This window comes from Heteronotia binoei, chromosome 6, assembly GCF_032191835.1.
Source record: "Heteronotia binoei isolate CCM8104 ecotype False Entrance Well chromosome 6, APGP_CSIRO_Hbin_v1, whole genome shotgun sequence".
Taxonomy (NCBI): domain Eukaryota; kingdom Metazoa; phylum Chordata; class Lepidosauria; order Squamata; family Gekkonidae; genus Heteronotia; species Heteronotia binoei.
Genome location: NC_083228.1, coordinates 140110911 through 140137019, shown reverse-complemented (window position 1 = coordinate 140137019; position 26109 = coordinate 140110911). Strand labels below are relative to the sequence as shown.

Genomic DNA, 26109 nt, shown 5'->3' with positions numbered 1-26109 from the left:
AACTTAAGGCCACCTGTTAAGGTTTTCGAGCAAGGTTCAGAGATGGTGTGCCGTTGCCTTCCTCTGCGTAGGGACCCTGGACTTCCTTGGTAATCATCCGTCCCAAATCGACCCTTCTTAGTGTTTGAGATCGGAGGAGCCTGGGCCATCTGCATCAAGGCAGGTGGTGGGAGGTGCCATCAAGACCTCATGGGCATTCAATGAAATTGCTGTCGGGTTAGAATGGATAAAAGGAAGTCATTTTTCACCCAAAGGGTGATTCACACGTGGAATTCACTGCTACAGGAGGTGTGGCGGCTACAAGCGTAGCCAGCTTCAAGAGGGGATTGGATCAACAGCCAGAGCAGAGGTCCATCAGTGGCTATTAGCCACAGCGTATTGTTGGAACTCTCTGTCTGGAGCAGTGATGGTCTGTATTCTTGGTGCTTGGGAGGGGCAACCGTGGGAGGGCTTCTAGTGTCCTGGCCCCACTGGTGGACCTCTTGATAGCACTTGGTTTTTTTGGCCACTGTTTGACACATTGGATGGGCCACTGGCCTGATCCAGCATGACTTCTCTTTTGTACTTATATCTGGCGTGGTGCTGGTCTGTATTCTTGGTGCTTGGGAGGGGCAACAGTGGGAGGGCTTCTAGTGTCCTGGCCCTACTGATGGACCTCCTGATGGCACCTGGTTTTTTCGCCACTATGTGACACAGAGTGTTGGACTAGATGGGCCATTGGCCTGATCCAACAGGGCTTCTCTTATGTTCTTATGTGACACAGAGTGTTGGACTGGAGGGGCCATTGGCCTGATCCAACAGGGCTTCTCTTATGTTCTTATGTGACACAGAGTGTTGGACTGGAGGGGCCATTGGCCTGATCCAACAGGGCTTCTCTTATGTTCTTATGTGACACAGAGTGTTGGACTGGAGGGGCCACTGGCCTGATCCAACAGGGTTTCTCTTATGTTCTTATGTGACACAGAGTGTTGGACTAGATGGGCCATTGGCCTGATCCAACAGGGCTTCTCTTATGTTCTTATGTGACACAGAGTGTTGGACTGGAGGGGCCACTGGCCTGATCCAACAGGGTTTCTCTTATGTTCTTATGTGACACAGAGTGTTGGACTGGAGGGGCCATTGGCCTGATCCAACAGGGCTTCTCTTATGTTCTTATGTGACACAGAGTGTTGGACTGGAGGGGGTACTGGCCTGATCCAACAGGGCTTCTCTTATGTTCTTATGTGACACAGAGTGTTGGACTGGAGGGGCCACTGGCCTGATCCAACAGGGTTTCTCTTATGTTCTTATGTGACACAGAGTGTTGGACTAGATGGGCCATTGGCCTGATCCAACAGGGCTTCTCTTATGTTCTTATGTGACACAGAGTGTTGGACTGGAGGGGCCACTGGCCTGATCCAACAGGGTTTCTCTTATGTTCTTATGTGACACAGAGTGTTGGACTAGATGGGCCATTGGCCTGATCCAACAGGGCTTCTCTTATGTTCTTATGTGACACAGAGTGTTGGACTGGAGGGGCCACTGGCCTGATCCAACAGGGTTTCTCTTATGTTCTTATGTGACACAGAGTGTTGGACTGGAGGGGCCATTGGCCTGATCCAACAGGGCTTCTCTTATGTTCTTATGTGACACAGAGTGTTGGACTGGAGGGGGTACTGGCCTGATCCAACAGGGCTTCTCTTATGTTCTTATGTGACACAGAGTGTTGGACTGGAGGGGCCACTGGCCTGATCCAACAGGGCTTCTCTTATGTTCTTATGTGACACAGAGTGTTGGACTGGAGGGGGTACTGGCCTGATCCAACAGGGCTTCTCTTATGTTCTTATGTGACACAGAGTGTTGGACTGGAGGGGCCACTGGCCTGATCCAACAGGGCTTCTCTTATGTTCTTATCAAGTCACGGCCGCCCCGTAGAGTTGTCATGACGAGATATGTTCAGAGGTGGTTTGCTGTCGTCTGCCTCTACATAGCAACCCTGGACTGCATTGCTGGCCTCCCATCCAGCTACCCTGGGCCGACTCCGCTTAGCTTCTGAGGTCAGGCTAGCCTGGGCCGTTTCGTAGCAAAGATTAAGAAAATAGGCTCTTTTCATCAAACAGCATTGTTTAACCTGTGGCAGGGACGTATCACATAAGTGACCCCCCCCCCCCCCGAGGTTCGGCGTGCTGTAATTTTTCTGTACTTTAACAGCTGGTGCCTCTTCTGATGAAGAGCCCCGTGGCGCAGAGCGGTAAAGCTGCAGCACTGCAGTCTGAGCTCCCTGCTCACGACCTGAGTTCGATCCCTGGGTTCAGGTCGCTGGCTGCAGGTCGACTCAGCCTTCCGTCCTTCCGAGGTCGGTCAAATGAGGACTCAGCTTGCTGGGGAGGAAAGCGTAGATGACTGGGGAAGGCAATGGCAAACCACCCCGTAAAAAGCTGGGTTCAGGTAGCCAGCTCGAGGTTGACTCAGCCTTCCATCCTTCCGAGGTTGGTGAAATGAGGACCCAGCTTGCTGAGGGGGAAGCGTAGACGACTGGGGAAGGCAATGGCAAACCACCCCGTAAAAAGCTGGGTTCAGGTAGCCGGCTCAAGGCTGACTCAGCCTTCCATCCTTCCAAGGTCGGTGAAATGAGGACCCAGCTTGCTGGGGGGAAAGCGTAGATGACTGGGGAAGGCAATGGCATACCACCCCATAAAAAGCTGGGTTCAGGTAGCTGGCTCAAGGCTGATTCAGCCTTCCATCCTTCCAAGGTCGGTAAAATGAGGACCCTGCTTGCTGGGGGGAAAGCATAGATGACTGGGGAAGGCAATGGCATACCACCATGTAAAAAGCTGGGTTCAGGTAGCCGGCCCAAGGTTGACTCAGCCTTCCATCCTTCCGAGGTCGGTGAAATGAGGACTCAGCTTGCTGGGGAGGAAAGCGTAGATGACTGGGGAAGGCAATGGCAAAGCAACCCATCAAAAGTCTGCCTTGAGAACGGTGTGAAAGCAACATCACCCCAGAGCCGGAAACGACTGGTGCTTGCACAGGGCACTGCCTTGACCTTTTTACCTCTTCTGATGCATTATATTAATCTGTTTCCTCACCCCGAAGATGGTTTCTTGAGAAAGCGAATGTGTACCGTACCCAGCGGGGTGTTTCTCCTTCTCACGCTGCTCACACAGACCTAAACTTTGCATCCCCAGTTTGTAGAGCAAAAAAACCTTCTTCCAGTTGCTGTGTTGGCGTTTTTTCCCTGAGTACTTGCAGATTGAACAAACCTTCCTCTCTTTCTCATTCCCCTCATCCTGTGATACTTTCCCCCACCCCCTCCCCAGTAATAAAGAAGAATTAAGTTCTCCGGGCTGTTTTTGTTCGCGAGGTGAGATCATCGGTGGAAAAGTTGAAATCCCAGCTTGCTCAGAACCCCGCTCATAGGTGTGTCGTGTAAATCATTCCGCGTTCTATAGCAGTGTAGGATTGGACTCACACGCTGCAAGCCTGGAATGGGCTCAAGCTAATTAGACTCCCCGCTCCTGGGATCCTTGCGAAGATCAGTAGCTGCTTCCACACAAGGCGGATTATTGAGAACCGTTTTAAGTCGGGCTTCGGGTTCCGAAAGGAGCCCCGTGGCGCAGAGTGGTAAAGCTGCAGTCCTAAGCTCTTCTCACGACCTGAGTTTGATCCCCGGCGGAAGCCGGGTTTTCAGGTCGCCGGCTCGAGGTTGGCTCAGCCTTCCATCCTTCCGAGGTCGGTCAAATGAGTGCCCAGCTTGCTGGGGGGAAAGCGTAGATGACTGGGGAAGGCAATGGCAAACCAACCCGTCAAAAGTCTGCCAAGAAACGCTGTGAAAGCAACGTCACCCCAGGGTCGGAAACGACTGGTGCTTGCACAGGGGACTGCCTTTTTTTAAACATAGATTTATAGGATTGAAAGAGCCCCGTGGCGCAGAGTGTTAAAGCTGCAGTGCTGCGATCCTAAGCTCGGCTTACTACCTGAGTTCGATCCCCGGCGGAAGCCGGGTTTTCAGGTCGCTGGCTCGAGGTCGACTCAGCCTTCCATCCCTCTGAGGTCGGTCAAATGGGTCCTCAGCTTGCTGGGGGGAAAAGAGTAGATGACTGGGGAAGTCAATGGCAAACCACCCCATAAAAAGTCTGCCGTGAAAACGTCGTGATGTGACGTCACCCCAGAGCTGGAAACCTTTACCCTTTTTTTTTCAGGCTTAAAGTTGGCACAGAAACCCTCTTGGTCAGTGGCTGCTGATCAGTGCCAGGAGAGACGAAAGGGGTGCTACCCCAGGGGTCCCCCGCATGGTGCCCAGGAGCACTGCAGCATAGATTGACACCTTTCCTAACACCTGGGTGGGTGGGGCTGAGTGGGTCTTATGCCCAGCTGGGCTTCTGATTGGTCCGAGGGCATACGGCCCTCGGGACGGAGGTTCTCCACCCCTGGTCTAAATTAAGGGCAGAAAGATACCAGCTGGATATTTGGAAAAACATTTTTACAGTCAGTTGTTCACCAGTGGAACCAGCTACCTAAGGAGGTGGTGAGTTTCCCCCTCACTGGCAGTCTTTAAGCAGCAGCTGGAAAAACACTTGTGAGGGATGCTCCAGGCTGATCCTGCCTTGAGCAGGGGGTTGGACTAGATGACCTCTACGGCACCTTTGAATTCTCTGCAGAGCTTCTGCTTGAAATGTTGAAGGGTTGGTATTTGAGTTACCCATAACCCTACGCCCTGAAATTTTGTGGTTGGCTCTGTCTCCTGCCCATCATGTGTCAGAATTCCAAAGATGCCTGCAGGGTCAAAAAGACGGGGGACTCATGTGTAACCTTGTTGATTCTCTGGATCAGGAGTGGCCAAACTGCAGCTCAGGAGCCACACGTGGCTCTTTCACACATATTGTGTGACCAGCAGCTCGGAGAATGCATTTAAAGCTAAAGTTGCTTTCTTTCCACCTTTCTCTTGCCATCTGTTTCCTTCCTTCCTTCCTTCCTTCCTTCCTTCCTTCCTTCCTTCCTTCCTTCCTTCCTTCCTTCCTTCCTTCCTTCCTTCCGCCAGTTTGGTAGTGGTTAAGTCCACAGACTCTAATCTGGGAGAACCGGGTTTGATTCCCCACTCCTCCACTTGCAGCTGCTAGAATGGCCTTGGGTCAGCCATAGCTCTGGCAGAGGTTGTCCTTGAAAGGGCAGCTGTTGTGAGAGCCCTCTCCAGCCCCACCCACCTCACAGGGTGTCTGTTGTGGGGGAGGAAGGGAAAGGAGATTGTGAGCCACTCTGAGACTCTTCGGAGTGGAGGGCGGGATATAAATCCAATATCTTCATCTACCTCACAGGGTGTCTGTTGTGGGGGAGGAAGGTAAAGGAGATTGTGAGCCGCTCTGAGACTCTAATTCAGAGAAAAGGGCAGGGTATAAATCTGTGGTCTTCTCCTTCCTTCCTTGAGCCAGTTTGATAGTGGTGAAGTCCGCAGACTCTAATCTGGGAGAACCGGGTTTGATTCCCCACTCCTCCACTTGCAGCTGCTAGAATGTCCTTGGGTCAGCCATAGCTCTGGCAGGGGTTGTCTTTGAAAGGGCAGCTGCTGTGAGAGCCCTCTCCAGCCCCACCCACCTCACAGGGTGTCTGTTGTGGGGGAGGAAGGGAAAGGAGATTGTGAGCCACTCTGAGACTCTTCGGAGTGGAGGGCGGGATATAAATCCAATATCTTCATCTACCTCACAGGGTGTCTGTTGTGGGGGAGGAAGGTAAAGGAGATTGTGAGCCGCTCTGAGACTCTAATTCAGAGAAAAGGGCAGGGTATAAATCTGTGGTCTTCTCCTTCCTTCCTTGAGCCAGTTTGGTAGTGGTGAAGTCCGCAGACTCTAATCTGGGAGAACCGGGTTTGATTCCCCACTCCTCCACTTGCAGCTGCTGGAATGGCCTTGGGTCAGCCATAGCTCTCGCAGGGGTTGTCCTTGAAAGGGCAGCTTCTGAGAGAGCTCTCTTAGCCCCACCTACCTCACAAGGGTGTCTGTTGTCGGGGAGGAAGGTAAAGGAGATTGTGAGCCGCTCTGAGACTCTAATTCAGAGAAAAGGGCAGGGTATAAATCTGTGGTCTTCTCCTTCCTTCCTTGAGCCAGTTTGGTAGTGGTTAAGTGTGTGGACTCTAATCTGGGAGAACCAGGTTTGATTCCCCACTCCTCCACTTGCAGCTGCTGGAATGGCCTTGGGTCAGCCATAGCTCTCGCAGGGGTTGTCCTTGAAAGGGCAGCTTCTGTCAGAGCTCTCTCAGCCCCACCCACCTCACAGGGTGTCTGTTGTCGGGGAGGAAGGTAAAGGAGATTGTGAGCAGCTCTGAGACTCTAATTCAGAGAAAAGGGGCAGGGTATAAATCTGCAGTCTCCCCTTCCTTCCTTCCTTCCTTCCTTCCTTCCTTCCTTCCTTCCTTCCTTCCTTCCTTCCTTCCTTCCTTCCTTCCTTCCTTCCTTCCTTCCTTCCTTCCTTCCTTCCTTCCTTCCTTATCTCAAACTTCTGACGTTTATCCTGTGTGACTCCTACATTAAGCAAGTCTGGCCACCCGTGCTCTGGGTCTTTCATTGACTTTCAGTACTGTTGACCAGGTTTCCTTCTGGAACACTTGTCTGCACTGTGGCTCGGGAGCAGTGTTCCCTCTACGCTGAGTTAGCGTGAGCCGGCTCACAGAGTTTTAGCCTCCAGCTCACAGATTTTGGTCTTTGCTCAGGAAGGAGGACCCCAGAGCACACGAATGTATGCAGCAGCTCCCAACTTTAATACCAGGAGCTCACAAAGTAGAATGTTTTGCTCACAAGACTCCGCAGCTTAGAGGGAACATTGCTTGGGACCATGCTCCGCTGCCCTCTTGTCCTATGTGGGGGGTGGATTCTGGAAGTCGTGCCGGGGACTTTAGCTTTGCCCCTCGCCTTTTGTGCTGGAGAGTTCCACAGGGCCCTCTCTTCTCCCTTGTGCTTTTCAGCATCCGCACAAAACCACTGGCTGAAGTCATCCAGGAGTTTGCAGTGACGCATCATCTGTGTGCCAGCGGCACCCAGCTCTGTTTCTCCTTTTAATCCGAGTCAGATGCTTTCGAGGAGTTCCATAGTTCGGAACACCCCAGCCGAATGCCAAGTCCTGACGCCAGGAAATAGGGCTGCCCTTAACAATGTGGTTCAGAAAGAAGCTTGGGGGATACCACTGGGTGTAATTTGTGCTAGCTGTTGCTGTCAAGTAGGTTCCTACGACGTAATCTTGGCGTTCGTTTAAGAAGTCACATTAATGCGCTTTGCTTCACCTCTGGTTGCATGCAGACTTCTGCACGTCAGCGCTCATTGCACTGTCTATTGGACTGGATCATAGAATCGGGAAGTTAGGGCCATATAGGCTGCCTGGTCCTATCCCTTGCTCAAGGCAGTAGCAGCCTAGAGTAGAGGCGACCAAACTGTGGGTCTGGAGCGACGTGTGTGGCTCTCGAAGCCCCCACCACACCATCAGCCAGCTTGGAGAAGCCATTTGTCTCCTTAAATCACTTCTCCAAGACAAGCCAGCTGGCAGCTTAGAGAATGTATTTAGAGTTCAAGTTGCTTTCTTTCCACCTCTCTTCCCTCCTCCATCTATTTGCCTGCCTTCCTGCCTTCCTTCCTTCCCTTCCTTGTTGTGGGGAGGAAGGTAAAAGAGATTGTGAGCAGCTCTGAGACTGAGAAGGGTGGGATACAAATCCAATATCTTCTTTCTTTCTTTCTTTCTTTCTTTCTTTCTTTCTTTCTTTCTTTCTTTCTTTCTTTCTTTCTTTCTTTCTTTCTTTCTTTCTTTCTTTCTTTCTTTCTTTCTTTCTTTCTTTCTTTCTTCTTCCTTCCTTCCTTCCTTCCTTCCTTCCTTCCTTCCTTCCTTCCTTCCTTCCTTCCTTCCTTCCTTCCTTCCTTCCTTCTTTCTTTCTTCCTTCTTCTCGTTCCTTCTTTCTTCTAATTCTTCTTCTCCTCCTCCTCTCTCCAGCATGGAAGGGTTAGTGGATGGAAATGGAATGGGACTTATCGTTGGGGGTCTGCATCTGTCCCCCACAAGTTCCATCGAGCACATTATTTGCTGGTATTCAGCTGTTGGGCACACACTTTCATGTTCCAGCAGTCCCATGACCAAGATTTCTGCCCTGCGTTTTTCCTCTCTCTCTTTTTTTTTTTTTTGCTTTTCACTATGATTGGCAGGGGGAGGTGTTTTACCTGCCAGTTTTTTAATATGGGTTTGAAGGATACATTTTAATTAACTTCAATTAACTCTTAGCTTGGATTTCTCTTTTACGTGTCAGGCATTGCGAACAAATCGTGTTTCGGAAAAGCGCAATATAAATTTTTAATAAGGTGAAAAGCACGCGTGAAGCTGTACGTAGCCCTTGGAGAGAGTGTTTCTTTTTAAAGGAGGCAATTAATTATTAGATATCTTTCTCACAGCTCCTATAAAGCTTCTTTCATTGGTTTTGTTTCTTCTCAGTCCCCTCCCGGGCCCTATTAGTGGAGTTCTTCAAAGGTTCAATGTTGACGCCATACTTTCCTTTTCCCCATCTGTTACCTAGAACGTAAGCTTTCGTGTGCTCTTAAGCACACTTCCTCAGACGAGGAATCCGGCACAGTGAGCAAAACCATACATAGCTGGTAGTCAGTGGCTCAGAATGCACTGGGCCACTGCCTGCCAGCCATGTATGGCTCTGCTCAGCTATGTATGGCTTTGCTCACTGTGCTGGATTCCTCGTCTGATGAAGTGTGCTTAGAGAGCACACGAAAGCTTAAGTTCTAAATAAAAATGGGTTGGTCTTAAAGGTGCAATATGACTCCTGCTTTGTTCAACTGCTTCAGACCAACACGGCTGCCCGCTTGGATCTACCCATCTATTAAAGATTTTGATTCTTTTATGCCTTTGTTCGGTCTTCAGCTGAAGATGGCCAGGTCTACAGCTCTTTCTTTATTTGATCTCTCTTTCTCTCTTTTTCTGTTCCTGCCTGCTTCTTCATATGAAGCTACTTTATACTGAATCAGACCTTTTGGTCCATCAAAGTCAGTATTGTCTTCTCAGACTGGCAGCGGCTCTCCAGGGTCTCAAGCTGAGGTTTTTCACACATATTTGCCTGGACCCTTTTTTGGAGATGCCAGGGATTGAACTTGGGACCTTCTGCTTCCCAAGCAGATGGTCTAACACGGAGCCACAGTCCCTCCCTGACTCTTCTGATTCTTCTATTCCCGCCTCCTGCCTCTCAATGGATGGATGCCCATTCACTTCAGCAAGTTCACCAAAATGGAGCTTTCATTTGTTTCTCCCCAACGCACATTGTCCTGTTTCAACTTCTCTTTCATTCTTGATAATGTTGACGTTTTGGCCTATCTGTTGCTTCTTCTCTTTTCCCTTTGTTCCAAGTTCTTGAAAGATTGTGTCATTGTTGACCAGTCAGTACATCTTGAATTTTCAGAAAGTCACACATTCAATCCCTGACATCTCCAGTCAAAAGGACCAGTTAGGGGGTGATGTGAAAAACGTCCACCTGAGATCCTGGAGAGCCGCTGCCAATCTGAGTAGACAACATCCCAGGTTCAATACCCAGCATCTCCAGTCAAAAAGATTAGGCAGCAGGTGAGGGGAAAGGTATCTACCTGAGACCCGGGAGAGCTGCTGCCAGCCTCAGTAGACAATACTGATCTTGAAGGACCGACGGTCTGGTTTGGTTTCAGGCTACTTTATATACTTTTATATGTGCGGGTGACATTATGATTCCTGTCCTGGGAACTACACTTCCCAGTATGCACCTCAGTCAATAGTAGAACGGTCAAGGACCCAGGATGAGGGCGAGAAACTCTTTTCTTCCAGGTTTGATTCCTCACTCCTCCACTTGCACCTTCTAGCATGGCCTTGGGTCAGCCATAGCTCTGGCAGAGGTTGTCCTTGAAAGGGCAGCTGCTGTGAGAGCCCTCTCCAGCCCCACCCACCTCACAGGGTGTCTGTTGTGGGGGAGGAAGGGAAAGGAGATTGTGAGCCGCTCTGAGACTCTTCGGAGTGGAGGGCGGAATATAAATCCAATATCTTCATCTACCTCACAGGGCGTCTGTTGGGGTGGGGGGAAGGGAAAGGAGATTGTGAGCCGCTCTGAGACTCTTCGGAGTGGAGGGCGGGATATAAATCCAATATCTTCATCTACCTCACAGGGTGTCTGTTGTGGGGGAGGAAGGGAAAGGAGATTGTGAGCCTCTCTGAGTCTCTTCGGAGTGGAGGGCGGGATATAAATCCAGTATCTTCATCTACCTCACAGGGTGTCTGTTGTGGGGGAGGAAGGTAAAGGAGATTGTGAGCCTCTCTGAGGCTCTTTGGAGTGGAGGTCAGGATATAAATCCAGTATCTTCATCTACCTCACAGGGTGTCTGTTGTGGGGGAGGAAGGTAAAGGAGATTGTGAGCCACTCTCAGACTCTTCGGAGTGGAGGGCGGGATATAAATCCAATATCATCTTCTTCTTCTCTTCAGGCCTGCTACCTTACCTGTCCATCTTGCCTCAGCCCCACTGGAGGTTTCAAGAACTCCATGATGTCATCAACAGAATCATATGGTTCTGAGCCCCTCTTTGCTACCCCTGTCATTCATATAATCACGCTCCGATGGATCTGATTTTATCGGTGCGTAGCTCGGTTGAGTCAGAATCTGACTGTGATCAAGAGTTCTGGAACTTTTTGCTACGCGCTTTCCTTCATTTTTTGTGGATCGACAGTCAGAAGCACTTCTGCCCCCTCCCTCCCTGTCATACAAATAAACACAGATGGGATTCCTATCAGGCAGACTTCTTTCCTCCTTTACGAAGCGCTCTGAAATTTTAATTTTGCAAAGACTAAAAGTTAGCAACAGGTAGCTGCCGCGATGCGGCATTGGCTCGAAGGGATTAGCCTGTTGGAAAAGAAAATAACAAGTATCGAGTGTGTTAGAAAGACCCGGGGTGTATCTTACAATAGCTCTTGCCTCGATTCTTTGGGAAGAAGGTGAAGGGCTCCTGGGCTGGCTTGAATTTCAGTCCCGCAACCTCCAGAGTTACCTGAGCACATGATGTCAACCTATGTAACCAAGAGAGGCTTACTTCAAAAATCCAAGTGCGTGGGAGGGGAGGGGAGGATGATCTTGGGTTGTTTTGAGAGCCTCTAGTGGGAATTCTGAGCGAAAATGAGCTCCGCTCACTCTGTTTTTGTTGGCGACTGTCGGGCCGGATTATCTCACCTAATGGGATCTCCCTAGGTCAGGGGTGGCCAACGGTAGCTCTCCCGGATGTTTTTTTGCCTACAACTCCCATCAGCCCCAGCCAGCATGGCGTTATTCCGAGCTTAATAGTCCAAACGTCTAGCCCAACTATCGGTTACTTTATCCTTAATAAGATATTTAGAAGATATTTATTGGTATTTGTTTTTCTTTCTTTCTCTATCGATGTATTGATTGGCAAACTGGTTTAATGGTCTATTGCAGGGGTCCTCAAACTTTTTAAATAGGGGGCCAGTTCACTGTCCCTCAGACTGTTGGGAGGGCCGGACTGCCCGTTACTGTACAAGGCCGTGGGCCATCAGTTCTCCGTCTTCTGCATCTCTCTTCCTTCCCCACACCACACACCCCGGCCTGGGAACTCACCTCACCTCGGTATCACCTCACACTCTGTCTCCGCCGCCTCAGCCCAGTGCCGGAAGTGTGCGTTGCTAACGCGAGTTTGGGTCGAACGTCACTTCCGGTCTGATTTTGCCATAACCCGGCGGGCCGCATAAACGTCCTCAGCGGGCCGCATCTGGCCCGCGGGCCGTAGTTTGAGGACCCCTGGTCTATTGGATTTATATCCCGCCCTTCCCCGCCGAAGCAGGCTGAGGGTAACTGGACGTTGCCTTAAATGCTAAATAAGATGTTCCACAAAGTTACGTATGCCAGGGGTGGCCAACGGTAGCTCTCCAGATGGTTTTTTTTCGCCTACAACTCCCATCAGCCCCAGCCAGCATGGCCGATGGCTGGGGTTGATGGGAGTTGTAGGCAAAAAACTTCTGGAGAGCTATCGTTGGCCACCCCTGACTTAGGTTTATCAACATTCGGCGGAGGACAGAAAGTTCACGCTCAGAAGAACTCTCGACTTTGGCCGCGAATAAACACCATGATGCAATGACCCTTTATCCCCTTTCCATCAGTATTTGCCCAGAGGTGTTGGTATATTAGAATATGGCAGGAGTGGCCAATGGTAGTTCTCCAGATGTTTTTTTGCCTACAACTCCCATCAGCCCCAGTCATCCGGCCATGCTGGCTGGGGCTGATGGGATGGGAGTTGTAGGCAAAAAAAACATCTGGGAGAGCTACCGTTGGCCACCCCTGCAACACGGGCTTCAAAAAGACTCTGTTTTCTTGCCTTCTGTAACCATCTGGCTCCCATTGCTTGTAATAGGTAAAGCAGTTAAGCCAAGGCTTCCTGTCTCAGTCGTGTCGGGCTCGGACTGCTGGCCGTTCCCCCCACAAAGAAGGTTTCTCAGCTTGTGATAATATCGTGATGCAGTTGTAGGTAATGGTCAGAGGTGGGGCCATTTGATCTTCAACCCGCAGCTCTTACTTTCCAGTGTCCTGAAAAGTTTGGAAATGCATCTCAAGCTACAGCGATGGAATGATTTCTCCTCCCTCGCATATGATAATTATACTCTCAGCAGGCCATTTTCGGGAGAATTGCGTTCTGGAGACTTTACGCAAACACCCGTCACGTCCTTTCTCTTCTCAGGTTTCCGTAACATGGCGGAGTCGCCGCAGACCCAGCCTTTTGCTCAGTAATGCTATACGTCAGGGGTGGCCAACGGTAGCTCTCCAGATGTTTTTTGCCTACAACTCCCATCAGCCCCAGCCATCGGCCATGCTGGCTGGGGCTGATGGGAGTTGTAGGCAAAAAAAAAATCTGGAGAGTGACCGTTGGCCAGCCCTTCTATATGTTCATAAATATTAAAAACCGTAAAAGAGAATATAAGCTTCTGTGAGATTCTTACGTCTCTTGTAGACTGGAGTTCTTCTTCAAGTTTGGTGCAGCCAATTTGGTGTAGTGGTTAAGTGTGTGGACTCTTATCTGGGAGAACCGGGTTTGATTCCCCACTCCTTCACTTGCACCTGTTGGAATGGCCTTGGGTTAGCCATAGCTCTCTTATCTGGGATAACCAGGTTTGATTCCCCACTTCTCCACTTGCACCTGCTAGCATGGCCTTGGGTCAGCCATAGCTCTGGCAGAGGTTGTCCTTGAAAGGGCAGCTGCTGTGAGAGCCCTCTCCAGCCCCACCCACCTCACAGGGTGTCTGTTGTGGGAGAGGAAGGGAAAGGAGATTGTGAGCCGCTCTGAGGCTCTTTGGAGTGGAGGGCGGGATATAAATCCAATATCATCATCATCATCATCATCATCATCATCATCATCATCATCATCATCATCATCATCTTCTCTTCTTCTTCTTCTTCTTCTTCTTCTTCTTCTTCCTTCTTCTTTCTTCTTCTTCTTCTTCTTCTTCTTCTTCTTCTTCTTCATCTTCTTCTTCTTCTTCTTCTTCTTCTTCTTCTTCTTCTTCTTCTTCTTCTTCTTCTTCTTCTTCTTCTTCTTCTTCTTCTTCTTCTTCTTCTTCTTCTTCTTCTTCTTCCTTCTTCTTCTTCTTCTTCTTCTTCTTCTTCTTCTTCTTCTTCTTCTTCTTCTTCTTCTTCTTCTTCTTCTTCTTCATATATTGGCCACTGTGTGACACATAGTGTTGGACTGGATGGGCCATTGGCCTGATCCAACATGGCTTCTCTTATGTTCTTATTTTCCTGCTTCCAAAAAAAGCTCTGGGCATGCAGTTTGGTGGGGGGAATATGTCTTGCTCTATAAGGGCTTCAGGGAGCCCCGTGGCGCAGAGTGGGTAAAGCTGCAGTACTGCAGTCCTAAGCTCTGCTCACGACCTGAGTTCGATCCTGGCGGAAGCTGGGTTCAATTTTCCAGCTCAAGGTTGACTCAGCCTTCCATCCTTCCGAAGTCAGTAAAATGAGTCCCCAGCTTTCTGGAGGGGAAAGCGTAGATGACTGGGGAAGGCAAGGGCAAACCACCCCGTCAAAAGTCCGCCGTGAAAACATTGCGAAAGCAACGTCACCCCAGAGTCGGAAACGACTGGTGCTTGCACGGGGGACTACCTTGACCTTTTTATAAGAGCTTCAGCCTTGCCCAGCGTGGCTTATTACCCCAGCCAACCGGGGGGCCGCCCTGCTGAACCAGCTGGAAAGGGCCGTCAAGTCGCAGACGACATGGTGACCCTGTAAGGTTTTCAAGTCAAAAGGTGAACACAGGTGGCTTTGCCGTGGCCTGGCTCTGTAGAGCAACACGGGACTCTCTCTATGGTCTCCCATCCAAGGACTAAGCAGGGCTGACCTTGCCCGAGAGCAACCGGTGCCGCTAAACAGGGAGAAAGCGCTGCTCGTTTTAATCTCCCCTTGTGAATTCAGCATGTCTCGATAGGTTCTCAAATCATTCATTTTTCTCTCCTATTTAGCATAGAATGCACCTGCTGGTGCAGTTAGCGGGCGAATTCTTATTTTCAAAGAATCCCAAACTCTAAGTAAGCCAAAGATTTCAGGTTTCACGGCTGGTAACATCATTAGGGTTTGTAGAATCTTTTGGGCTCAAGTGCCGTGTTCTACTGGAGAAAGTTTTTCTTCCAGACGTTTTGTTCTCGGCTGCGGAGAACATCCTCAGTGGCGTTGCAGCCGGAGCAGGCGCTCTGACCTTCTTGGCTGCTGTGCATTGAGTGGGGCCAGGGCTGCTGGAGAGCTTGCTATTTCTAGGCTGGAGAGCTGCTATTTCACCACACACACCCCCTCCAGCCCTGGCCCCACTCAATGCACAGCAGCCAAGAAGGTCAGAGCGCCTGCTTCCGGCTGCAACGCCACTGAGGATGTTCTCCGCAGCTGAGAACGAAATATCTGGAAGAAAAACTTTCTCCAGTAGAACACGGGCACTTGAGCCCAAAAGATTCTACAAACTCTAAGTAAGCCGTCTGTAATTACATGAGGTTTCTTTTGGATTCATGTCCATTCCTTTCCCCAAAGAAGATTGTCTGGCTTGCATTTTCTGGTTTTGTTAATCTATCGTTTGGGCTTGGGTGACATATATTTTGCTTTTTACATAGCAAAAATAACCATAGACAAAAAGACAACACAATAATAATAATAAACTAACACAACATATAACAAAAAAAAAGGAGCTTAAGGTTTGCGTCAATATATAAGTCATTTCCCATCATTTCAGTTATCGTAACACTTTTGCCCAATCATATAACGGTTTCCCAAGTTTCTTTACATTTCCCTATATTCCCAACACGACTTGGCATTAGTAGACCCTTTAACATGGATGAGCTGTGAATCTTCCAAGGTTAAGCCAATTAACGAGAATGGCCTTATCATCATTACTCCGATGTTGGCCATTACAACTGCATCATCAGCAGCATGTAACACTGTTAAGTCTGGCGGAGTTGCCACATACTCCCACAACCCTTGGAACTTTAACAGCATGGTGACTTTCCCTGACCATGTGACGTAGTTGTCTCCATTAAGCCTCGTAATGAGGAAGCCAGAGACATGTACCCCAGACAGAGAGTTCCAACAATATGCTGTGGCTAAGAGCCACTGATGGACCTCTGCTCCAGATGCTTATCCAATCCCCTCTTGAAGCTGCCTATGCTTGTAGCCGCCGCCACCCTCCTGCGACAGTGAATTCCACGTGTGAAGGACTTTTTTTTATCCGTCCTAACCCGACTGCTCAGCAGTTCCCCTGAAGCAAATTGCTGCGGTAGAGAGTGGACTCTATGACAGCGCGGCCTGCAGTGGATTTTCTCGAAGGCTTTGAGGGGGTTTGAATCTGTCCCCACGAACAGCGATGTTTCCCTCTGGCACAAGGAGCCTTCCGCTGGGGCAAAAGTCTTCCCTGCAAGGGGAGAGAGCGACTCTGCAGACGCGTGCCAGGTAGGGGCGTTGTCCAGTCAGAACGCTTAGCTCCTCTGTGTGCCACTCCCCTGTTCAGCTTCTGCAGAGCCAGCCTGGCCTTGGAGCTAAACGTGCCAAACAGGGAATACAGATACTAGGGTAGCCCGGTTCCCCCAGCAGGGGACGGTGGGGCAGGGTTGCCAGATTCAGGTGGGGGAGCTTCTAGAGATTTATTTATTTATTTTTTAACGTATAAGTTAATTTTAAAAATTCCAAGTTATACAGAACTTTGTTGGATGAGAAGAGAGACAAAGAAGAAGATGATATTGGATTTATATCCCGCCCTCCACTCCAAAGAGCCTCAGAGCGGCTCACAATCTCCTTTCCCTTCCTCCCCCACAACAGACACCCTGTGAGGTAGATGAAGATATTGGTTTTATATCCCGCCCTCCACTCCGAAGAGTCTCAGAGCGGCTCACAATCTCCTTTCCCTTCCTCCCCCACAACAGACACCCTGTGAGGTAGATGAAGATACTGGATTTATATCCCGCCTCCTCACTCCGAAGAGTCTCAGAGCGCTCACAATCTCCTTTCCCTTCCTCCCCCACAACAGACACCCTGTGAGGTAGATGAAGATATTGGTTTTATATCCCGCCCTCCACTCCGAAGAGTCTCAGAGCGGCTCACAATCTCCTTTCCCTTCCTCCCCCACAACAGACACCCTGTGAGGTAGATGAAGATACTGGATTTATATCCCGCCCTCCACTCCGAAGAGTCTCAGAGCGGCTCACAATCTCCTTTCCCTTCCTCCCCCACAACAGACACCCTGTGAGGTGGGTAGAGCTGAGAGGGGTCTCACAGCAGCTGCCCTTTCAAGGACAGAGGCTCAGAGCGGCTCACAATCTCCTTTACCTTCCTCTCCCCACAACAGACACCCTGTGAGGTGGGTGGGGCTGAGAGGGGTCTCACAGCAGCTGCCTTTTCAAGGACAGAGGCTCAGAGCGGCTCACAATCTCCTTTACCTTCCTCCCCCACAACAGACACCAGTGAGGTGGGTGGGGCTGGAGAGGGCTCTCCCAGCAGCTGCCCTTTCAAGGACAACCTCTGCCAGAGCTATGGCTGACCCAAGGCCATGCCAGCAGCTGCAGGTGGAGGAGTGGGGAATCAAACCCCAGTTCTCCCAGATAAGAGTGTGCACACTTAACCACTACACCAAACTGGCTCTGAAGCAGTACAACTGAAGCAGTATCAAGTAGATTAATTCTACTGTGCATAAAGTACTATGGTATACGTCAGGGGTGGCCAACGGTATCTCTCCAGATGTTTTTTTTTGCCTACAACTCCCATCAGCCCCAGCCATCGGCCATGCTGGCTGGGGCTGATGGGAGTTGTAGGCGAAAAAAATATCTGGAGAGCTACCGTTGGCCACCCCTGGTATATGTAACTTTGTGGAACATCTTATATAGCATTTAAGGTAACGTCCAGCTACCCTCAGCCTGCTTCGGCGGGGACGGTGGGATATAAATCCAATAAACCATTAAACCAGTTTGCCAATCAATACATCGGTAGATAAAGGAATAAAAACAAATACCAATAAATATCTTCTAAATATCTTATTAAGGATAAATTAACTGATGGTTGGGCTAGACGTTTTGACTATTAAGCTTGGAATAATGCCTTGCTCCGTCCCAAGCCAAATAAAGGGGACTGCTGAAATAAAAAGAGAAAGAGGGGGATTATCATCAGTTAGAGAAAGAATTATAGTGTAAGAAAATTGAACGCAAGTTGTGCTAATATTATTTGTAACAGTGTAATTATTGGTTTTACTGTGTGATATGTTGGAATCCACCCCGAGCCCAATTTGGGAAAGGGCGGAATATAAATCCACAGAAATGAATAATAGATAAATAGGTAAGATGTTTTTGGATTCAATATATTCCAGAAACGGAAGCCATTTTTCTTCAAAAGATGTAATCATGGAGCCGGGGGGCGGGGAGACAGGGACTTTACAGCGCCAAACAGTCCTCCCTCCAAAGCATCCATTTCCTCCAAGGAACAACTGATCTCTGTAGTCTGCAGGTGAGCTCTAATTTGGGGGGATCCGCGGGGCCCACCTGGAGGCGGGCATCCCTACCAGAGACCAGTGTTCCCTCTAAGCTGAGTTAGCGTGAGCTAGCTCACAGGTTTTTAGCTTCCAGCTCGCACATTTTTGTCTTAGCTCGGGAAGGATGACCCCGGAGCACAGTCGTTTCCGCAGTAGCTCACAACTTCATTGTCAGTAGCTCAGAACTTTATTACCAGTAGCTCAGAGCCAGCTTGATGTAGCGGTGAAGTGTGTGGACTCTTATCTGGGAGAACTGAGTTTGATTCCCCCACTCCTCCACTTGCAGCTGCTGGAATGGCCTTGGGTCAGCCATAGCTCTTGCAGGCGTTGTCCTTGAAATGGCAGCTGCTGTAAGAGCTCTCTCAGCCCCACCTACCTCACAGGGTGTCTGTTGTGGGGGGAGAAGATATAGGAGATTGTAAGCCGCTCTGAGACTCTGATTCAGAGAGAAGAGCGGGGTATAAATATGCAATTCTTCTTCTTACTAAAGTAGAATAAAGTAGGGAACGTTGCCAAAGACCCAGACTAGAGCAGCCAAAGAGAAAGACGAGGAACAAAGGAATAAGAGGACAATTTGGCCTCTGGTAGATTAGAAATGGGTACAGCTAGTATCAGTAGATATGATGTTGTGTGTCAGCAGCATCTGAGAACGGCAAGAATTTCTAAATACAGAAGTGATAATACAGTGCAAAGATGGGCATATTGGCGGAGGTCCAACAGATAACCACACTTTTGGAAAAATTTTAATCCCTATTTTTGATAGTCTTGGCTACGATAAGAAGTAGCGAGAATGAGTGAACACAGCTTTTATATACTTGAAGGAGATACTGAAGTACAGATAAGTTTGTTTGGCACTCAAAGTTATAAGATAGCCAAGAACGTTGGCCACAAGTGCCCTTACCAGATGGGACAGCTAGCTGTTAAGGCAGGCCAGTGCCGAATACCTATAAACAGGGAAACTGTAAGCCGACCTGGAGCATTTTCTTTGAAAATGCCCCATATCTGTAAGCTGCTTGCTTTTGGTAAGAAGTCTTAATGATCTGTGAAAAGGTCAGTGGATGCTGTTTACATATTCATTTAAATTGTTGTTGTTCAGTCGCGCAGTCGAGTCCGACTCTTTGCGACCCCACGGACCAAGTCACGCCAGGCCCTCCTGTCTTCCACCATCCTCTGAAGTCTGCTCAAATTCATGCTTGTTACATCAGTAACGCTGTCCAGCCATCTCATCTTTTGCCATCCCCTTAAGAACATAAGAGAACATAAGAGAAGCCATGTTGGATCAGGCCAACGGCCCATCCAGTCCAATACTCTGTGTCCCACAGTGGCAAAATTTTTTATATATATACACACACACTGTGGCTAATAGCCACTGATGGACCTCTGCTCCATATTTTTATCTAAACCCCTCTTGAAGGTGGCTATACTTGTGGCCGCCGCCACTCCCTTCTTCTTTTGCCTTCTGTCTTTCCCAGCATCAGGATCTTCTCCAGTGAGCTCCCTTCTCATTGGGTGGCCAAAGGATTTGAGCTTCAGCATCTGACCTTCCAGGGAACAGTCTGGGTTGATTTCCCTTAGGACTGACTGATTGGATCTTCTTGCAGTCCAAGAGACTCTCAAGATTCTTCTCCAGCACCACATCTCAAAAGCATCTATTCTTCTGCGCTCGGCCTTCCTTATGGTCCAGCTCCCCTGGGGACCAGTTCTCCTGGAGAAAATAGGTCTTTTGGAGGCTGGGCTCCATAACATTGTACCCCACTGAGGTCTCCGCCCTCCCCAGGTTCTATCCCCCAAGTTTCCAGGACTTTTCCAAGTTGGCAACTGTACCATCATATCCACTACTAGTGCACAGGGCGACTTGGCAACCGTCCTTCAAATGCATCCTTCAGATGAATCGACACTTTCAATACCGGAGTGGCCCAACTGTGGCTCAGGAGCCACACATGGCTCTTTCAGATGTATTAGAATCATAGAGTTGGAAGGGACCTCCAGGGTCATCTAGTCCAACCCCCTGTACAATGCAGGAAACTCACAAACGCCTCCCCCAAAATTCACAGGATCCTCATTGCTGTCAGAGGGCCATCTAGCCTCTGTTTAAAAACCTTCAAGGAAGTCAGCCCACCACCTCCCGAGGAAGCCTGTTCCACTGAGGAACCGCTCTAATGGTCAGGAAGTTCTTCCTAATGTTGAGCTGAGAACTCTTTTGATTTAATTTCAACCCATTGGTTCTGGTCCCACCGTCCGGGGCCACAGAAAACAATTCCACCCCATCCTCTATATGACAGCCCTTCAAGGACTTGGTGATCGTCTCACCTCCCAGCCGCCTCCTCTCCAGGCTAAACATCCTCCGCTCCTTCAACCTTTCCTCACAGGACTTGGTCTCCAGACCCCTCACATTGCGTACCTCTTGAAGCCCCCACTGCCCAATGAGCTGGCTTGGAGAAGGCGTTGGTCTCTTTAAATCACTTCTCCAAGCTAAGCCAGCTGGCAGTTTGGAGAATTCATTTAAAGTTAAAGATACTTTCTTTCCACCTCCATCCCTCCCCCATCTCCTTCCTTCCTTCCCTCCCTCCCTCCCTATAAGTGGGGGTAGAACTAGATGACCCTGGGGATCCCTTCCAGCTGTATGATTCTATGATTCCTTCCTTTCTCTCTTGCGGCTCTCAAACGTCTGACATTTATTCTATGCGGGTCTTACGGTAAGCAAGTTTGGCCACCCCTGTTCTATACAGTGGGGGTGGGGGGAGAGTTCTGTCCGTGGTTTCCCTGACTTTTGGTTTGGTCTCAGCCTTGCGAGGCGAGCCCCCTGTGGACAACCGCTTCTGACACCTTTAATCTGGGGCCATCAGGCAAACTGCTGACGCAGCCTTTTGGCACTTCCCCTCTCTTTCTGCTTTTCCTCTTTTGCCACCAGAAAGGGGGGGGGGGGTCTCCAGGGCTTCGGTGTTTGGTGTTGGTGTAGTTTGGTGAAGTGGTTAAGAGTGCGGACTCTTATCTGGGAGAACCAGGTTTGATTCCCCACTCCTCCACTTGCACCTGCTGGAATGGCCTTGGGTCAGCCATAGCTCTGGCAGAGGTTGTCCTTGAAAGGGCAGCTGCTGTGAGAGCCCTCTCCAGCCCCACCCACCTCACAGGATGTCTGTTGTGGGGGATGAAGGTAAAGGAGATTGTGAGCTGCTCTGAGACTCTTCGGAGTGGAGGGTGGGATATAAATCCAATGTCTTCATCTACCTCACAGGGTGTCTGTTGTGGGAGGAGGGAGGAAGGCAAAGGAGATTGTGAGCTGCTCTGAGACTCTTCGGAGTGGAAGGCGGGATATAAATCCAATATCTTCATCTACCTCACAGGGTGTCTGTTGTGGGAGGAGGGAGGAAGGCAAAGGAGATTGTGAGCCGCTCTGAGACTCTTCGGAGTGGAAGGCGGGATATAAATCCAATATCTTCATCTACCTCACAGGGTGTCTGTTGTGGGGGAGGAAGGTAAAGAAGATTGTGAGCCGCTCTGAGACTCTTCGGAGTGGAGGGCGGGATATAAATCCAGTATCTTCATCTACCTCACAGGGTGTCTGTTGTGGGGGAGGAAGGCAAAGGAGATTGTGAGCCGCTCTGAGACTCTTCGGAGTGGAGGATGGGATATAAATCCAGTATCTTCATCTACCTCACAGGGTGTCTGTTGTGCGGGAGGAAGGTAAAGAAGATTGTGAGCTGCTCTGAGACTCTTCGGAGTGGAAGGCGGGATATAAATCCAATATCTTCATCTACCTCACAGGGTGTCTGTTGTGGGGAGGAAGGCAAAGGAGATTGTGAGCCACTCTGAGACTCTTCGGAGTGGAAGGCGGGATATAAATCCAATATCTTCATCTACCTCACAGGGTGTCTGTTGTGGGGGAGGAAGGTAAAGAAGATTGTGAGCCGCTCTGAGACTCTTCGAAGTAGGGGGCAGGATATAAATCCAATATCTTCATCTACCTCACATGGTGTCTGTTGTGGGGGAGGAAAGGAAAGGAGATTGTGAGCCGCTCTGAGACTCTTCGGAGTGGAGGGTGGGATATAAATCCAATATCTTCTTCATCATCTTCTTCTTCAGGAATGCAGTTCCAGCTGGCTTGGCATAAGGGGGTGTGGCCTAATATGCATATGAGTCCCTGCTGGGCTTTTTGTAGAGCGACGTGTAAAACAATGGTGCTGTCAGGGGGCATGGCCTGATACGCAAAGGAGTTCCTGCTGGGCCTTTTCGACAAAACCCCCCCCCAAAAAGCCCTGAGGATCTCTTTTGCATTTGGGTGGAGTTTGGTATATAACTGTGGGCGGGCAAAGCGCTAGGCACCCGGGAAACAGAGTCCCCTCTGGGAGAGCACCCTTAAAATCCACGCAAGCATGGAGTGTTGGATCTTTGCGCTCCTAGGCAATTGCCTAGGGTGCTGGCCTAATGGGGGTATCGAATTGGGTACCCCTCCATGTGACTCAGTAACATTAGCCGTGTGGGGAGGGGGGGAGGCACCGGATGTGAACCATGCTCAGGGGTTCCAGACCGTCTAGGGCCAGCCCTGCTAATGGCTCGTCTTCCTTTTCCCTTTTCAGGTAATTTTGAAGTGGGAGTGCACATCGCCGACGTCAGCTATTTCGTGCTGGAAGGAACGGCGCTGGATGGAGTCGCGAGCCAGAGGGCCACAAGCGTCTATCTGGTGCAGAAGGTGAGAGCGAAGCAGACGCTGGATGGGTCACGTTCTGCCGTGAAACTGACTGTTGAAGAAAACAGTCAAGTCGCACCTTTAAGACCAACCGAGTTTTATTCGGAACGTAAGAAGAAGAAGATATTGGATTTATATCCCGCCCTCCACTCTGAAGAGTCTCAGAGCGGCTCACAATCTCCTTTCCCTTCCCCCCCCCCACAACAGACACCCTGTGAGGTAGATGAAGATATTGGATTTATATCCCGCCCTCCACTCCGAAGAGTCTCAGAGCGGCTCACAATCTCCTTTCCCTTCCTCCCCCACAACAGACACCCTGTGAGGTGGGTGGGGCTGGAGAGGGCTCTCACAGCGGCTGCCCTTTCAAGGACAACCTCTGCCAGAGCTATGGCTGACCCAAGGCCATTCCAGCAGGTGCAAGTGGAGGAGTGGGGCATCAAACCCGGTTCTCCCAGATAAGAGTCCATCCACTTAACCACCACACAAGACTGGCTCTCCTCCGTGTGCTGAAAACACGCTTCTTCAGACGAAAGGAATCAGGTATAGGGGGCTGAAATACATGCAGTTGTTGATTGAGAGGGCAAACAGTGCCCTCTTAATCAACAACTGCATGCATTTCAGCCCCCTATACCTGATCCCTCTCGTCTGAAGAAGCGTGCTTTTAGCACACGAAAGCTGACGTTCCGAATAAAACTCGCTCTTAAAGGTGCCACTTGACTCCTGCTTTGTTCAGCTGCTTCAGACCAACACGGCTGCCCGTTTGGATCGAAACTGACTGTAGTGGGCGTCAGCCCAAGTTGCTGCTCTACTAATGGGGCCTGTAGGTGCAGTTCTACTGCTTCTGAACTGGAAGGGTCCTTGGCGAATGGCTTTTGGCAGCCCTGTCTTCCACAGGTGCCTTGAATCCTTTTTTTAAAAAAGCTGTTGGCTCCGGTCGCAGGTGCATTGCTTGCTAAAGAGTTGCACAGGTTAAGTAGGCACTTCTTGAAGCAGCACTTTGCTTCTTCAGCTCCAAATTGACTTCCGGTCAATTTTGTTGAATAACCCTGAACTCTAGAGTATATATATATATATAAAAAAAGAGATTCTTCGCCTTTTTCAGTCTTTCGCTACACTTTCCATTAGTTTTATAGACCACTGTGACGTCCCCCCCACCCCCGATTCCAACCCCCGTTCGTCGATCTGTCTTTCTTGCCAAACTTAAAATGCTTCAAGCGCTTGAAGCGTTTTTCCACAGGGAAGGTGCTCCGACTCCTGATAGTTTAGTAGCCCTTTTATTATACCTCTGCAGCACCCTTTTTGAGATGGGGAGCAATCAGAATGGGGCGCAGCCCTCTGCCCCTCGGCGTTCTGCTGGTTTATCTTGGAAGTCTTTTGAGACGCGCTTTCAGGGTCAGCCCTAAACTGTCTTGCGCCCTACGCAAGGCTAACTTCTAACCCCGGACATGATTTTCAATTGTGTTATGATTATATGATGTTTGAATTGCTGGAACCCGCCCAGAGCAAAATTCACTGCCGCGGGAGGTAGCGGCGGCTACAAGCATAGACAGCTTCAAGAGGGGATTGGATAAACATCTGGAGCAGAGGTCCATCAATGGCTATTAGCCACAGGGTATTGATGGAACTCTCTGTCTGAGGCAAGGGATGCTCTGTATTCTTGGTGCTTGGGGGAAAACAGTGGGAGGGCTTCTAGTGTCCTGGCCCCACTGATGGACCTCCTGATGGCACCTGTTTTTTGGCCCCTGTGTGACACAGAGTGTTGGACTGGATGGGCCATTGGCCTGATCCAACATGGCTTCTCTTATGTTCTTATGTCTGGGGCAGTGATGCTCTGTATTCTTGGTGCTTTGGGGGGGGGGCACAGTGGAAGGGCTTCTAGCCCCACTGGTGGGCTTCCTGATGGCACTTGGGTTAGGCGGGTTTTTGGCCCCTGTGTGACACAGAGTGTTGGACTGGATGGGCCATTGGGTTCATCCAACATGGCTTCTCTTATGTTCTTATGTGACACAGAGTATTGGACTGGATGGGCAATTGGCCTTATCCAACATGGCTCCTCTTATGTTCTTATGTGACACAGAGTGCTGGACTGGATGGGCCATCGGCCTGATCCAACATGGCTTCTCTTATGTTCTTATGTGACACAGAGTGTTGGACTGGAGGGGCAATCGGCCTGATCCAACAGGGCTTCTCTTATGTTCTTATGTGACTCAGAGTGTTGGACTGGATGGGCCATTGGCCTGATCCAACATGGCTTCTCTTATGTTCTTATGTGACACAGAGTGTTGGACTGGAGGGGCCATCAGCCTGTTCCAACATGGCTTCTCTTATGTTCTTATGTGACACAGAGTGTTGGACTGGAGAGGCCATTGGCCTGATCCAACAGGGCTTCTCTTATGTTCTTCTGTGACACAGAGTGTTGGACTGGATGGGCCATTGGCCTGATCCAACAGGGCTTCTCGTATATTCTTAGAATCCTGCTTGCTGGGATGGGAGCAGGTTACAAATCAGGTCAATTTTCTAAAAAAAGAAAAATCCAACAGAGTGGCATAACGAATTCTCTTGAACTGCCCGTGTGGGAGAAAGGGGTCGTGGCACAGAAGGCGGATGGTTTGTTTTGAGAGAGCGCGAGGCTTTCTTGATGTGCACATATCGAGTTCTGCAAAGCAAGGAAACCCAAACAGCTTTCTCCCTTCTGGCACGTCCCCTCGTGTTGTTTTAGGTGGGAAGCAGCTCGAGTGGGGAAGGTCAGCCATAAATCCCTACAATATTTTACGCCGGGGTCCTGCTTTATAAACCGAAGATCAACAGTTGGAATGGGAAGCCGGTCTTCGCGTCGAGCCCAAGGGCTCCCAGCCGTTCACTTCTGACACCAGCAGGTTGCCGGGGGTGTTGATGTTTTGATAAGTTGGAGCCGAGGGGAATCGAAAGTTCTGAATTCATGGAAGTGTTGATACAAAACGAGAGAGGGAGAAAGGAAAAAGAAAGGAAACCCCTTGAGTAGACAGTCTTGGCTCGTAAACAAATTGCCTGTTTCCTTTGAGCGACTTTCAGTATACAGGGCCACTCTTGTGATTAAGGCTCGGAGGCCCCACCTTTCCCAGAGGGGGCGAAGCCGTCGGGGCTCCCTGGGTTAGCCGCACCTGACTGACAGGCCACCGTGGAAGGTTCACTCTCGGAAGCTGGAAGGAGCCCAGCTCTAAGCAGGGTGCGGGCAAGCGGCCAGGGGGGGGAGCGATGGGAACGAGACCATCGGTGTAACTTTGTGGAAGCGCTGGATTTTGTTTTGCACGAGAGCCCGTCTCGTTCGCCGGTTGGCCTCGCCAACGGGCTTTCGGCCGCCCCGTTGCGATTCCCACGGACGGCGGACTTCCCTGGCTGGCCTGCGGTTGAACTCTGTGGTCACCAACTCC

General features: G+C 49.9%; 1 protein-coding gene across 1 annotated transcript in view; it reads left to right on the top strand.

Annotated features, from left to right (window-relative positions):
* DIS3L2 (DIS3 like 3'-5' exoribonuclease 2) overlaps window positions 1–26109 on the top strand; it is a 419389-nt gene that overhangs the window by 254773 nt on the left and 138507 nt on the right. The window contains 1 exon segment of the mRNA XM_060242825.1: window positions 22590–22702. Within this exon segment, the coding sequence (XP_060098808.1) occupies window positions 22590–22702 (113 nt within the window).